Source organism: Synchiropus splendidus, chromosome 3 (assembly GCF_027744825.2).
Source record: "Synchiropus splendidus isolate RoL2022-P1 chromosome 3, RoL_Sspl_1.0, whole genome shotgun sequence".
Lineage (NCBI taxonomy): Eukaryota > Metazoa > Chordata > Actinopteri > Syngnathiformes > Callionymidae > Synchiropus > Synchiropus splendidus.
The window spans coordinates 30,575,001-30,588,341 of NC_071336.1; the positions used below are offsets into that span (position 1 = coordinate 30,575,001).

Below are 13,341 nucleotides of genomic sequence, written 5' to 3' on the forward strand. Positions count from 1 at the left end.
TTTGCTTGGTCCTGGCCGCCGTGGTGAGCGTCTCCTGCTTCTCAGATCCCCATTTCAGACTGAGACCGTGCTTGTGCTCGCTCCTCAGTGGCTGAGGTATCAGAAGCAGAAGCTGCTGTGGGACGAGAGCTGGATCATTGACTTCTTCCAAATAAAACAAGGTCCGGCAGAAACTAGAGACTCTCCTCTGGTAAGACAAAGTGAATGAAGGTCAGTGATGCATCTGGCTGCTGTCTGCAGATCCGGACGCTGGTCTGACCATGGGCAGCATCATAAGCTGCCCGGTGGGGAACAGTGACAGTAACACCAGCTGTGTGACTGCACTCAGCTCCTGCACCGGTCAGCCAGGGCCCCGAAAACCTCTCTTCACCTGCACCGGGATCTAGTGAGTTGCTCCAGCTGATCCTGTTGAGTGATGCCTCTCAAACCATTCCTTCCACCTCTCCAGCGACGGCAGAACTGTGGCCATCAAGAGGATCCAGACCAAGTCCTTCTCTCTTTCCAAAACCATCAGGCAGGAAGTGAAACAAGTCAGGTGACCGCCTGCATTCAACGCTGATGTGTCCCTGCCACAGCGTCGTGTGTTGGCTCACATTGTGTGTTTCCAGGGAGCTGGATCACCCAAACCTTTGCAAATTCATTGGCGGCTGCATTGAGGTTCCGAATGTTGCCATAGTGACGGAATATTGCCCCAAAGGAAGCCTTAATGACGTCCTTCTGAACGAAGAGATCCCACTCAACTGGGGCTTCAGGTGCTTTCCTGGTTCAGCATGGGAGAAAGAACCCAGACTTGAAATGCTGCTCTCCTTTGTGGAACAGGTTTTCCTTCGCCACAGACATCGCCAGAGCAATGTCCTACCTGCACCAACACAAGGTCTGTCACGGTCGACTCAAGTCTCTCAACTGCGTGTTGGATGATCGCTGGGTCTGCAAAATCACAGGTGAGGAAGACGCAGCGACGGGAAGTGAGTTTGTTCCCTGACTCCTGACTGATGCTTGGTTCCTCCCAGATTATGGTCTGAGGACGTATCGCAGAGACGAAGGGGCAGAGCCGCCGTCCGACTATCAGCAGAGGCTCCTGGAGGTTTACATGCCCCCGGAGTTTCAGTGCACCATGCTGGAGCCCACCTTGGCTGGAGATGTGTTCAGGTAGTTCTCTTCAAGACTCATGTACGAATGCAGTGTTTTTCAATCTTCTTCAAGCCACAGCAGCCTTGGATCATTGAAAAAATCCCAGGGCACAAACAAAAATATGACTAATAGACTTTTGCTTTTCTAAGTCTTGACTCTGTACAGAAATAAAAATAAATAAGTACCTATTTTTCGTTTCCAGCTACTCCATCATTCTGCTTGAGATTGCCACACGCAGTGACCCTGTTCCCGTGAGTCGCACTCTGCCTCTCTGACCGTCTCAGTCCCAGAGATTGTTTCTTTCCCCTGAATGCTTGCTTTGCTCTCCAGGCAGATGAGTCCAATCTGGAATGTGGCTGGTGTCCTCCTCTCCCCGAACTCATCTCCAGCAAAGCTGACAACTCCTGCCCCTGCCCGGCCGACTATGCCGAGGTGAGTTTCTAAAACTGATCGGAGATATGACACCTGAGATCAGAGACGCCGTCGAACAAACCAGGTTTGTTCTTCATGCCACATGAGAAACAATAACAATGATTTGATTTTTGTTTTGCCCAGTTTACTATTTCATGTACAGTACATTGAAAACCTTTAAAGTAGACAATATTACATTGTTCTTAAAATGTCCATCCTCACAGATGCTGAAGTCATGAAACGTCTCTCCTCTGTGGACTTTTAAAAACTTACAGAGATCTGCTTAATGGAAATAAATGCTGAGTGAGCAATCTTCTGGTGAGGGTTGGGACGCCAGCTGCCGCTCATAGTTAGGGAACATAACTCAAGTGCAAAGGTGCCACTGGTGGAGTCTCCACCTCCAACATTTCTAACACAAACTCCACTCTTGTGTCTCCAGCTGATCCGGCGATGTCGTGCTCACAACCCCGCGCAGCGACCGACATTCGAGCAGATCAAGAAGTTTGTCCATCGAATCAACCCGATCAAAGTCAGCCCCGTGGACATGATGATGAACCTGGCGAGGCTTCCACTCCTTCCCTTTTTGTCCTTACTTTCTTCCTGAAAATCTGATCTTGGCTTTCGCCTTTCAGATGGAGAAGTACAGCAAACATTTGGAGGTGCTGGTGGCAGAGCGGACGCAGGATCTGATGCACGAGAAGCAGAAGACGGATCGACTCTTATACAGTAAAATATTGGGGCATTTCTGGGCTCGGTTCAGAGAGGAGACTCGTGGTGTTGAGGGAGAGAGCTGTCTTAGCGTGAGGGGGCACAGTGGGGCATCGTGGATTTACGTTAGCAACAGTCAGTCATAGCTATTGAATTTGAGGTCGGTGAGCTTCATCTGTACTCTACATGAGCAGAGTCTTTGTGTCGAAATGAAAACAAAAGGCTCAAGAACAATGTACTCAAAGGTTCTTCTCTGTGTGACGAGTGAGTGGTGGAGCTCTTCATGGAACCTAGCAGCCAAAGAGACAGTCACCTGGCAACAGATCAGGAGTTTTCCTCATTCAGTTTCTAAAACATGGTCACAGTAATGCGAGGGTCATGTCCTCCTGTGGTCCAGGTATGCTGCCGCGACAGGTCGCAGACGACCTGCGACAGGGGAAGCCATCGCAGGCTCAGAGCTACGTCAGCGCCACCGTGTTTTTCAGGTAGGAAGTGTCACCGACACTGAAGCAGCCTCGTAATGATGTGTGTGTGATGTGTCCGTCCGCAGTGACATCGTGGGCTTCACCCAGCTGTCCAGCAGCAGCACGCCCTACCAGGTGGTGGACTTCCTTAACAAGCTGTACACCACCTTCGATGACATCATCGATAACTATGACGTGTACAAGGTGGAGACCATCGGAGATGCTTGTGAGTGAAGCGAGATCAAGTCGTGTTTTATCAATTCAATATAATGGTTGCAAGTCAGGTTGATGGAGGACGTCTGAAGAAGATCTCAATCCACGACGTAGCCGACATGGCTCTGGTCCCACCACTCCCTGGGGCCGAGAGAGGGCCCCCAAAGCTGGGCAGGGTGTCCTCTCTGGGTCCAAAAATACTAAATATTAGGCACGGAAACCCTTTGACAAAAAATTAGGTTGCGCCATGTCGAGCCCCGGTGGGGTTGGGCTCTTGTCTGCCACGGACTTCAGAAGAGCTCATGGGTGCAAAAAATAGTGCTTTTTGTCTGACCTGAAGCTCACATCAGTCGGACAAGGGCTCCAGACTTTGTCTGCCCCTCTTGGCTCCTGGAGGTGCACAAGAACCCCGTGTGCAAATCTGACCGAGAAGCAAACAAAACCCCAAACCTCAAGCCGAAAAGTAGGAAAGAGAAGGGGGGTCTTTCTTCCCCCTTTCCTACAACTGTGGCAATTCTAGAGCTAATATATGAAGACCAACGTTGACCTCTGGTCTTCCTCCTTTCACTCTTCTCCCCGAGTCTGAATCAAGGGGTGTAGTTTGAGTCAGGAGCGCCGTCTTTTGACAGTTCAAACTTGGTGAAGACGTTTAGTGTAGTGACTCCTGCATGCGCCTGCAGACATGGTGGTGTCAGGTGTTCCCCTTGAGAACGGCATTCTTCACGCGTCAGAGATCGCTCGGATGGCTCTGGACCTGGTGGCCGTCTGTCGCACCTTCAGGATCCCACACAAGCCCAACACCCAGCTGCAGATTCGAGCCGGGATCCACTCAGGTGAGGATTTCTTTTTTATAGACACTGTTCTACTCAACTGACCTCTCTGTGTTTTAATCTCTTCAGGTCCAGTGGTCGCTGGAGTTGTTGGTACCAAAATGCCTCGCTATTGTCTGTTCGGAGACACAGTCAACACGGCGTCCAGGATGGAGTCCACCAGTCTTGGTAACCATCCGCTCATGGAGCCAAAAGATACTGCTGACTCATCATATCTCAAATTTTCAACGGCAACTGTGAAAAGTGTCACATTGTCTCACAAGGTTTCATGAAACAGTGGCCTGATTTTCAGAGGCCACCAGATGGTGCTGTCTCCTGTGAAATGTTAAGACTTATTCAATGAAGCCTCACATCATTTCTAGACGAAGAGCGCCATCTATTGGCCTCTGAAAATCAGGCCACTGTTTCATCAACCCTGCAATACTGTTTCATGATACCGCAACTACCCATCACTACCTCACACCAGCAAGGCTGAAATATCCCATCTAGTGGTGAAACTCTGACACTGCAGGGAAAAATGCTAAAGGTTTAATCCAGTTGTTGCTCATTTCCGCAGGATGTTGTGACTAATGTTTTCACGACCTTGTTTCTCAGCACTGAAGGTCCAGTGCAGCTCCAGTGCCTTCTACTTGCTGGAGGAGATCGGAGGCTTCATCCTGGAGTGTAGAGGCATGATGCAGGTCAAGGTGAGGCGCTCGCCTGCGCGGTCCATTCTGGTAGCACAGACTGGTGAGCCTCTTTCTCTGCTGCTGCAGGGAAAGGGTGACATGGTGACCTACTGGCTGGAGGGGATGAAGATGTTGCAGCCATCGAACTCCAGTGCTGCGAGGAACTTCACCATGGTGACAGAGAAGACGGAGAAGGAACAGCAGGTGTGTTCATCTCTGCCAGGGTCTCTGAACTATGACCTCCTTCAGGAGCCTGAATGAACACCAAGTGTTTATACAGCAGATACTTGCCACCTGAGTCAGTCAAAAGGATGTTAACACCTGTAGCCTTGAGACCTTCTGGCTACCTGCACTGTATATACGCTTGTATGTGAAGGTGTGTTCACATGTGTCCGTGTGTCGTGTCTATGCAGGTCTGTGTTCTCGTACTTTTATCTTTGTGAGAACCTGTATGAGTTTTTAACCAACAGGGTGAGGACATTTTGGCCGGCCCTCACTTTGTTAAGCCTTATTTTGAGGGTTAAAACCACGAAATAGCTGGCTTATTATAATTGGGTTTTACCTTGGTTAAGAGTAAAGGTTAGTCATCTGCTGAGATGGTTAGGTTTAGGGTGAGAGGCTGGGGAACGGATAATGGCAATGAGAGGTCCTCACAAAGATAGAGACACAAACGTGTATGGCAGCCAAGTCTGCTCAGTCTGTGCGATGGTCCAGAACAGAACCGTTGCTAGAGAAAGTCCTCCACCTTCACCATCCCCGAGTCACACCTCCATGTTCTCCTTCATCATGAACCCCATGGCTTTTTCTCCTTGCGAGCTCCTCTCCATGTGTCCAGACCTATTATCCTCCTCCAAACCTCTCCACACGTTCCTCTGATACACTCCCACTAACAACCTCAGCATCTTCACCTCCGTCTCCAAACAGTAGCTCTCACCACTCTGCTCTCATGCTCACATGACTGTTGTAACTGTGTCTGTGTGAGTGACGTCAGCGACGATAGTGGAGGTTTAGTTCAGCAGTAACACGCTACAGAAAGACAGATGGACGGACGGAAGGGATCCTGGAATGAGAGCGAATGCAGAGCAGCTTTTTAATCACAGATGAGTGTTTGAAGTGGGCGGGCTGATGAAGACGCCGGCCGCTCTCCCATTCTGTTGAGAGCATTTCCATATGAGAGGACGCACACTTGAAAGAAGCGCTGCGCCTGATACAAGTGGAACGTGCTTTTAGTTACCGAATAGATCACAGGCGGGAGGAGGCCACAGGCTGCTGCTGCACTAATGTGCCGCTCTGTTTCATCTCTCACCAACATATGATGGAAAGTAGAAATTCATGTTTGAGTTGGTCACAATAAAAACACCTGCATTCAACTCTGACATGTTCTGTTTGAACCGCTCATGAACTTATGAGGTAAAGGGTTGAGATGGATCAGATCATAGACATCAAGAACATTGTACTGTTTAGTACAACAATTAGAAAATGTGTTTGCAGATGAATAAAGAGAAGGACGTTTTCCGACTACATGAAGGAACAAAAAAATAAGGGCTTGTATTTTATTTAAAAAAAAATTAATTGAGCTTTCCTTTCATGGAAAGATAGATTTACAGTGCTATAAAATACAGCATTTATTCATATTTAAATTTCCACAATACAAAAGTGACTGACAGTTTAAATAAATGACAAAAAACATCAAGAGAAATACAACGTGAATGTTAGGAACACAGGAAAATGACAAATGCTTTTTTAAATAAATCATTGAATACATTTTGTAAACGATGACCATCAACAAAAAGCTGCGAAGAACAAATGAAAGCGTCACTTAAAAGCATTGACTGCAACTGCTCAATGAAACTACTAAAACAAAAAGAGCGAAGTGAACCGTCTGTGTTTGAACATGTCAGACTGTCAGCAAGACGCCAACACAAAGGCCTAACCATCACAGTGACAGTAAGGAATAAATAAATAAATGAACGTTGGCAAAATGAACAGGGAGTCGAACAAGGAAATAGAAATGAAGGAAGTCGAGCAAAAGTTCTTTCCTCCTCCTCCTGCTGTGCGTCATGTGTCGGGGTTCGTCATGTTGAGCGCCGCGACTTCGTCATGTTGAGCGGCGCGACGACCAAAAGAGTCTGACAAAGATGAATGTTTCGCTGTCACTGGACAAGTCAAGTGAGTTTAGACCTGAGAGAATCTCTTACACCATTCTAGCTGTCAGTCCTGCTGCACTGAAGTGATCCTCTCTTCCAACAGCCAGTGAGCAGCAATCCTGCTGGCGTAGATCACGTAGGACCAAGACAACACCACCACGCCCAGTAGCACCTGGAAACCAGATCAACTTTAATCGACGTTCCATCGTAGTTTCTCCTTGAAATACATCACATCTAAATACCTCGATCAGGGATGAGCTCAGAGCACCAACCTTTTGTCCCCTGAATGAGAAAAGTGCCCCATTTAGGGCCTCCTTTTTTCATTTTTAAATTCTTGATAAAAAAAAGGTTCGTTTCTCATCAGGTCCTCCCAAATATCACTTGTTATCTGACAGGGCAGTTATTTGAGTTCTAGTGAAAATCGTTCCTGCGCTGTGACCCTTGCCTGAACAGGCCGTGGCCCGTCCCGCTCCTCCTCATTCTGCGCAGAACAGCGGCCCAGTGGATCCCACGCTGGCAAACATTTGTGCAACAGCATCGCAGGGTCGATGAAACCGCGTCCTCATTTTCAGAGGCCACTAGATGGTGCTCTTGGTTTACAAATGATGTGAGGTTTCATCGAGTTCGTTCTTCAAGACCGAACATTTCAGGAGACTGTGTCATGAAACCTCATCTACCCATCACTAGTACTGATTTGTTGTGTTAGGATCTATTTGCTCTATACTGTTTGATCAATACACAACACACTGAGTGACTTTGATATTTCAAATGTACTCACAGTAAACTGTATTAAATGAAAAACAATGGGGCCGGACCTAAAACTTTAAGGTCCTCAGGGATGCGCTCTGACCACTATCTCGCTGTATTTTACTCTAAACCTTTAATTTAACTAATGTTGACTAGAGTTGAGCGACAATAGACTCAAAAAGATTATTACTTCGGTGATTCGACTACATCTTGTGTTTCAAACGGCACATTTTAGGTTGTAAATCCAAACCCACCGACAACAACAATAATAATAATATTCCTGTATTCTTCCTTATCTGCGTGTACTGCATAAATTTCAAGCAGCAGACACAATGAAATGTAAAACTTCATTGCCGATCGTTACATATTATTTATTGAGAACTCAATAAGGCACATTTAGGAGGTTTTAAATAAATATTAAGGTCGAGAAAACTGACTCGCAACTCTATTAAGATGAGCTGTAATCGTCCATGGCCGTTATTATTGAAAGCAATTCCACGAACACCTCATCTTGATTGAACTAGCTGTTAGCATGTGGTTAGCAAGACAGCAACCGGCGAGCTCTGAAAGACGCTTGACATATGCAAAGTTAGATATGTCGCATACGCTTTGTAAACTTACCGCAGAATAAATGTGGTCAAGAGTTCGTCTGCTGACAGTCGTCATCATCTCGACGTGGTTTCAGATGGTCCACACTTCTGTTTGTTTACATGGATTCTTCCTCGTCTGCAAGAGCCAACAAGGCCTTCACAATGGCGGACTGCTGCCACCTGCCGCCCCGGAAGGAAATTACCGATATACTTAAAACGATATACACGTCTTTATAGCATCAAAGTTACGCTACACGGAGGCGCTTTGCTATGAATTAGTAGCATTATCATGAACATGTAAAAGAAAAACCCAACAAACTAGAGCTCGTCCGTGCTGCATGTGCTGTCTTGAAAATGTGTTAAAGATTTTTAACTAGGAAGAAAGTTAATTTAATGTTGGCACCATTACAATAATTTACATTTAATGAATTTTACATTGAATTAACATCTTATTGAACACCACAGTCTTACATGATTGTTTTTATATGACGGTGTGCACAGGCTGAAAGGTTGTGACGAACTGAAAGTTTCTTATTGTTCTTTCTTTCCAAAGGTCACATCTTAGATAATCTGTGATCACTCTGCTGGAAGTGAAAAATCCACCATCAGTTTAAAAACAGATCATTTTAATCAATATAACAATTTGTAAAAGCAGCAGTGGTACAGATTGGCGACATGGTCCATGCAGTTATTGAATCCGGAGCTGTTGTGTGTCAGCAGGGCTTGCCCACTGGGTCGCACCCTGCTGCTCCCGATCCTTCATCTTCTGGGGCAGACTGAGTGAAGTAGCTCACATGCTGAAACTTCAGCACCTCGTTGCCCCAGCTGGTCCACCCGGGCTGGAGGCTGCGGGCAAACAGCTCCAAACAACTGGCACCAGCTGGGACGTATGGTTTCAAAACATCTACGATGAAGACAAATAAAGGCACGGATGACACAAAGCAAATATTGGCTCATTACCAAATACTGAGGAGAACAGCAGCCAGAACACTGAGAGGCATTTATGCCTTTGAGGAGGACGACTTAAACGGGTTTGTCCAATATAATAATGTATAATAATCCTGCTCTAACTTTGATGATAATAATTTCCGGACTATAAGCCGCTACTGTATTCTTGCAGTCTGAACCCTGCAGCTTATACAGCCACATGGCTAATATATGTATTTTTACAGGCCAAAGAGAGTCATGCTGTGAAAATATTGAGCCTCGTCACATCAAAGTGATGAAATCACAGGCGTTTTATTGACCTTAAAATGAAGTGTTTTCGCAGCTCCGTCCACAGAGTCCAGGAGAGGCAGCAGCTGAGACCGGTTGTGGTGTCGGAACTTCGGACGCTCGGGCAAAAACAGCGCATTTTGAGCACTTTAATGTCAATAAAAGATGTGAGGAGTCGATGATTCCAGTTCAAAACATTGCCCAGTTTGTTTCACAAGTCAGTCTCCATGCTGGAGCCCGTTTTCCAAACTAGTTTAGAAGTGATCCTCATGCATTTTTAAGAACCACTGACCTTTCTACGGTGCAGACAGCACCACTGCACCTGCGGCTTATGTAGGAACAAGATCTGTTTTACTTCTTAAATTTAGTGGGTGTGGCTAATATTCCAGCTAAAATAATTCGGGGTCCAACTCCATTTTTAATAATTGAATTATTTTGAGGTTATATAATTGATGAATTAAGCATCACATTTGACACCAGATGATCAAATTGAAGCTGAATCTACGCTCACAAGCTTCCACCTCGGGGCGAAAGTGCTCTAGTGATGAGCAAAGTCTTCGCTGTGTAAAGTGCACAAAACAATGTTGTTTGAGTTTCGATCCCAGGGTTGGGTGAATGAAACTCCCGCAGGAGCCACATTCGATCACTATCACAGCACTAATCTGTTATTTGCATCAATTAATGCATTTAAATGAATAACATCACATGACGCAGTGGCTCACCTGACAGTGAAGGCTTCTGCGAGTGCAGAGTGGATGGCACACTGACGATCAAACGCCCACTCTCCACTTCAGACCTACAGAAACTCACAGTTACATCACACCTCACCATTGACCTTACAAGCTCTAGGCTCTAAAAACCTTGTGGTGTTGCTCACAGAGGAACGGCATCGACCTAGAACCAGAACCTCGTAGGGCTTCTTGTGCGGCGAGTCCAGCGGGAACACAAACTCTCCTGCTGTCGTGACCTGTCAGGGATGACATCATGAGGCGTAAGCAAAACTCCGCCCACACATCCTGGATGCTGTCATACCTTCACCCAGTACCACTCCGCCAGCACCTCCACTCCCCAGTGAGGGTACAGCTCCTCGCAAACGAAGCGCAAGTGGCTCGGCCGGTTCGTGACCCAAGTGACCACCAGGCAGTCAGGGGACGCCAGCAGAGGGACGGGTAGCTGCTTCAGCTGTGAGGAGGGCAAACAGCTGTATCTTCAGAGAGAAACACAGGGTGTGACATTCAGACCATGTAAAAAGGTGAAGCTGTCTGAACACCGTCTTGCTGCCAGAGGCTTTATCCATATAAAAGACTATAAAATTACTTCCTACCAAAACTCAGTCTACCTGCGGCTCCTCTTGACAGACTTATTTTCCCAGGGTGGATCAAGAACCATCAAGTCAAATGTCTTTCCATCTGAGGAGGAAGAACCAGGCAGCATTATTGGTCAGTCTATTACAGTGATTCTTAACCATAGAGACGGGCCCCATGGTTGGCCCGCGAGCGCCCCCTAGAGGGCCGCTAAAGGTTTTCTAGTTTTACACCTTTAGGCTGCCAGACGCTCAGTTTTAATACATTAGCCACGTATGGTGGCAGTAGTGTGTCACTGACATGACTTAACAGCTGCAAATCTGATATAGTTAACAACTATGGAGAAGTTCTTGAAAAGAAAAAAAATTATAAAGAAAGTAAAAACTTTCAAACTTTTCAAATCTGCTTCAACTGCACCTGTTGAAGCAGATTTGAAAATGAATTAGAAAATGCTTTGGCATTACTTTTATTTACACTTACATCTTCTTTGGAGTTTAAATAAAATACATTATATTTATTTTAGGGTATTTAGACATGGTTTTATTATATTTATTTTATTCAAAATTTTACTCTGTTTTTCCAATCTGAGCTCTGAGATCAAAAAAGGTTCAGAATCCCTGGTCTATTATTCATTTTACCACAATCATTTTGTTGAATTTACTGCTTCATTCGATCATTTCTTACAATGGTAGAATGCTTCTGAAGTGTCTCTGTTAATATAAAAAACTATTTTTGCAGGTCATTCCAATTTTCTTGAACTATAAATTGGCTGTTAATAAAAGTGTCTACCTATTAATATTAATTTCATGGCTGAGGTTTGTCATCTTTACTGAGGCATCAGTTTATGTACAATAACAAGGTGCAAAATATTTTGAAGTGAAGAAATTGAAGTCATAATTTGGGGTTAAACTGTGTAGTGATCTGATCTTTGACTCCTTCAGCAATACCACACAAAGAGACCACTGTGTGAATGCTTAAAAAGCAGACCAAATTCTTGAGGAGACATGACCGGTCTCAGTCATCCCCCAACATGACCCCACCCATGGCGTGGAGATGCTCCTGGACAAGCCATCATCCACAGAGAGACTCTTCTTACACAAGAGCTTTTGTCAATGGGTCGCTAAGAAATGCCACGGGACAAGATGATGGTTGAGTGCGGTGGGAAACTCAGTCCGAGGTCACTAACTCCAGATGTGACCCCTGTTAATGGGGTGACAAGCCCCACCACCAGACAGAAAAGCCAGATCCAGAACACAGTGGTCCAAGGAAGACCTCATAATCCCCCTAAAGAGCTGGAGGTTTCTGAGGTTGTCACCTGAACCTGACTCGCCTCAACCTGTGCATCCTTCAGGATTGATGGATCCTTCGCATGTGAGAACTCTCCTTCCCTCATATCTCAGCAGTTTGTAAATTAGCCTTCACTGTAGGCAACAGTTCATCATCTGCAGTTTACATCCACTCATGCTACAATGTGTTTGGGATTTACATTTCAGTATTGGATATTGATGCTAAGACTCTAAACTACTCTGTTGTTGCTGCTCTCCTCATGAAATGTATCACCGGTGCCTCCGGTAGTTCTTGTGCTGTGAGCAGCTTCTCTTCATTGGCACTCACCCTTAACAAGGGGCTGGATCCTTGTCAAATCAGACAGCAGAAAGGAGGCGTGTGGTGGGATGACGTACTCCTCTCCCAACAGTGACACCAACACGCCTCGGTCCATCTTGTTCTCTGTCACCCGGGAAAACAGGTCCAGATGGGACGTGTCCCCCGCTTCAGTCACCAGCGGCTGAGAGCAGACAGGGTCCTCCTCGTCCACCAGGGGAAGCTCTTTGGCCATGTCGCACAGACCTGCCAGACCACAGTCTGGAAACTCAAGTCTTTCACTTGCAGCATTTGCTGTTCGACTGAGGTGACCCAGGGCTCTGGCCAAGTCCAGTAAGGACTGAGTCCCTGTCAGAACCACACATCGGATCTGTAGCAGGGAAAGTAAATTACGTATCAGACTTTCAGAACAAAATAAATGTGAATTGTGATACTACTGAATATTTCCCACCTTCTCATGAAAGGCAGCAGCATCTATCTCTCCCTGGTTGAGTTCAGTGTGTTTCCGCTTCCTTTTCTGAAAACAAAACAGTTGTGAAAGCTTCAGGGGGAAAAGCAAATTCACACACTTCGGTTTTAGTTGCCGTTTCAAGATTGAAGTCACTATTGTAGCGCAGTACTAACTTCAAGTGTATATATATATATATATATATATATATATATATATATATATATATATATTGTAGTAATGTGTCACAGCAAATCATCCTCCTAAGACAAACCTGGTGCTCGCGAGATGGTTTTGCTTCATTCAAACGTCATATACGATGCTGTTGTTCAAAAACAAACTATCGTATTACCTTCGCAGCTTTACCAGTCTTCTGTATCGTATCATCCCCGTTCACTTTAACAGTGTAATGGCTTTGGGAAATCTGGAAATATTGCTTTTTGAAACAACATTTAACTTCTTCAGGTGTGTCACCTCGTCGTCTCCAACGGATGCAGCGAGAGTAAACCTCTTCAGTTGGCGAGTGCGGGCGCAAAACCCAACCGTTCAAGCTCTGGACCAATATAGCCATTGTAAATCAATTACTATTTACTTTCGATTTCACGGAAACGAAACATACGGCTGCAGGCGGGAACGCTACAGTTTTGTTTCCGCGCATACACGGGAGTGTCGCGCGATTGATGACGTCACCAAAGTTCGCCCACATGGACAAATGCCACCACATGATGCAGGAAACTTAAGTATTGGTCCATTGTTTTTTTTTTTTAAGAAGGACTTTATTTTAAACGGACAGATACTCTATAATGTAGCTTTTCTGGAGGCTGTATTGATAGCAGCCAATCGCCAACTTCCGCACAGAGCTC

At 45.7% G+C, this 13,341-nt stretch overlaps 2 protein-coding genes and 1 long non-coding RNA gene across 3 annotated transcripts in view; 1 reads left to right on the forward strand and 2 right to left on the reverse strand.

Annotated features, from left to right (window-relative positions):
- Positions 1-5,474, forward strand: part of LOC128756099 (atrial natriuretic peptide receptor 1-like) — a 9,373-nt gene extending 3,899 nt beyond the window's left edge. The window contains exons 7-23 of the mRNA XM_053860306.1: positions 1-23; positions 89-161; positions 241-385; positions 449-535; positions 609-752; positions 820-941; positions 1,011-1,149; positions 1,334-1,382; positions 1,462-1,563; positions 1,982-2,101; positions 2,175-2,268; positions 2,648-2,735; positions 2,801-2,940; positions 3,608-3,760; positions 3,827-3,925; positions 4,352-4,443; positions 4,513-5,474. The exon at positions 1-23 is cut by the window's left edge and continues 123 nt beyond it. Coding sequence (XP_053716281.1) covers positions 1-23; positions 89-161; positions 241-385; positions 449-535; positions 609-752; positions 820-941; positions 1,011-1,149; positions 1,334-1,382; positions 1,462-1,563; positions 1,982-2,101; positions 2,175-2,268; positions 2,648-2,735; positions 2,801-2,940; positions 3,608-3,760; positions 3,827-3,925; positions 4,352-4,443; positions 4,513-4,686 — 1,844 coding nt within the window. The 3' untranslated portion in view covers positions 4,687-5,474. The remainder of the gene's footprint in view (positions 24-88; positions 162-240; positions 386-448; positions 536-608; positions 753-819; positions 942-1,010; positions 1,150-1,333; positions 1,383-1,461; positions 1,564-1,981; positions 2,102-2,174; positions 2,269-2,647; positions 2,736-2,800; positions 2,941-3,607; positions 3,761-3,826; positions 3,926-4,351; positions 4,444-4,512) is intronic.
- A 474-nt stretch (positions 5,475-5,948) lies between these two features.
- Positions 5,949-8,085, reverse strand: LOC128756308 (uncharacterized). Its single transcript, XR_008414214.1, has 3 exons — positions 7,941-8,085; positions 6,624-6,744; positions 5,949-6,554 (listed from the first exon to the last, which is right to left on the reverse strand). It is a non-coding gene; the product is annotated as an uncharacterized LOC128756308 (long non-coding RNA).
- A 481-nt stretch (positions 8,086-8,566) lies between these two features.
- mettl4 (methyltransferase 4, N6-adenosine) lies at positions 8,567-13,139 on the reverse strand. The gene is made up of 8 exons (XM_053860132.1): positions 12,831-13,139; positions 12,482-12,547; positions 12,043-12,400; positions 10,464-10,533; positions 10,157-10,331; positions 9,985-10,091; positions 9,847-9,920; positions 8,567-8,813 (listed from the first exon to the last, which is right to left on the reverse strand). Exons 1-8 carry the CDS (start codon positions 13,047-13,049, stop codon positions 8,623-8,625), a joined length of 1,260 nt encoding a protein of 419 aa, XP_053716107.1. The 5' UTR covers positions 13,050-13,139; the 3' UTR covers positions 8,567-8,622.
- Between the last annotated feature and the right edge of the window lie 202 nt (positions 13,140-13,341).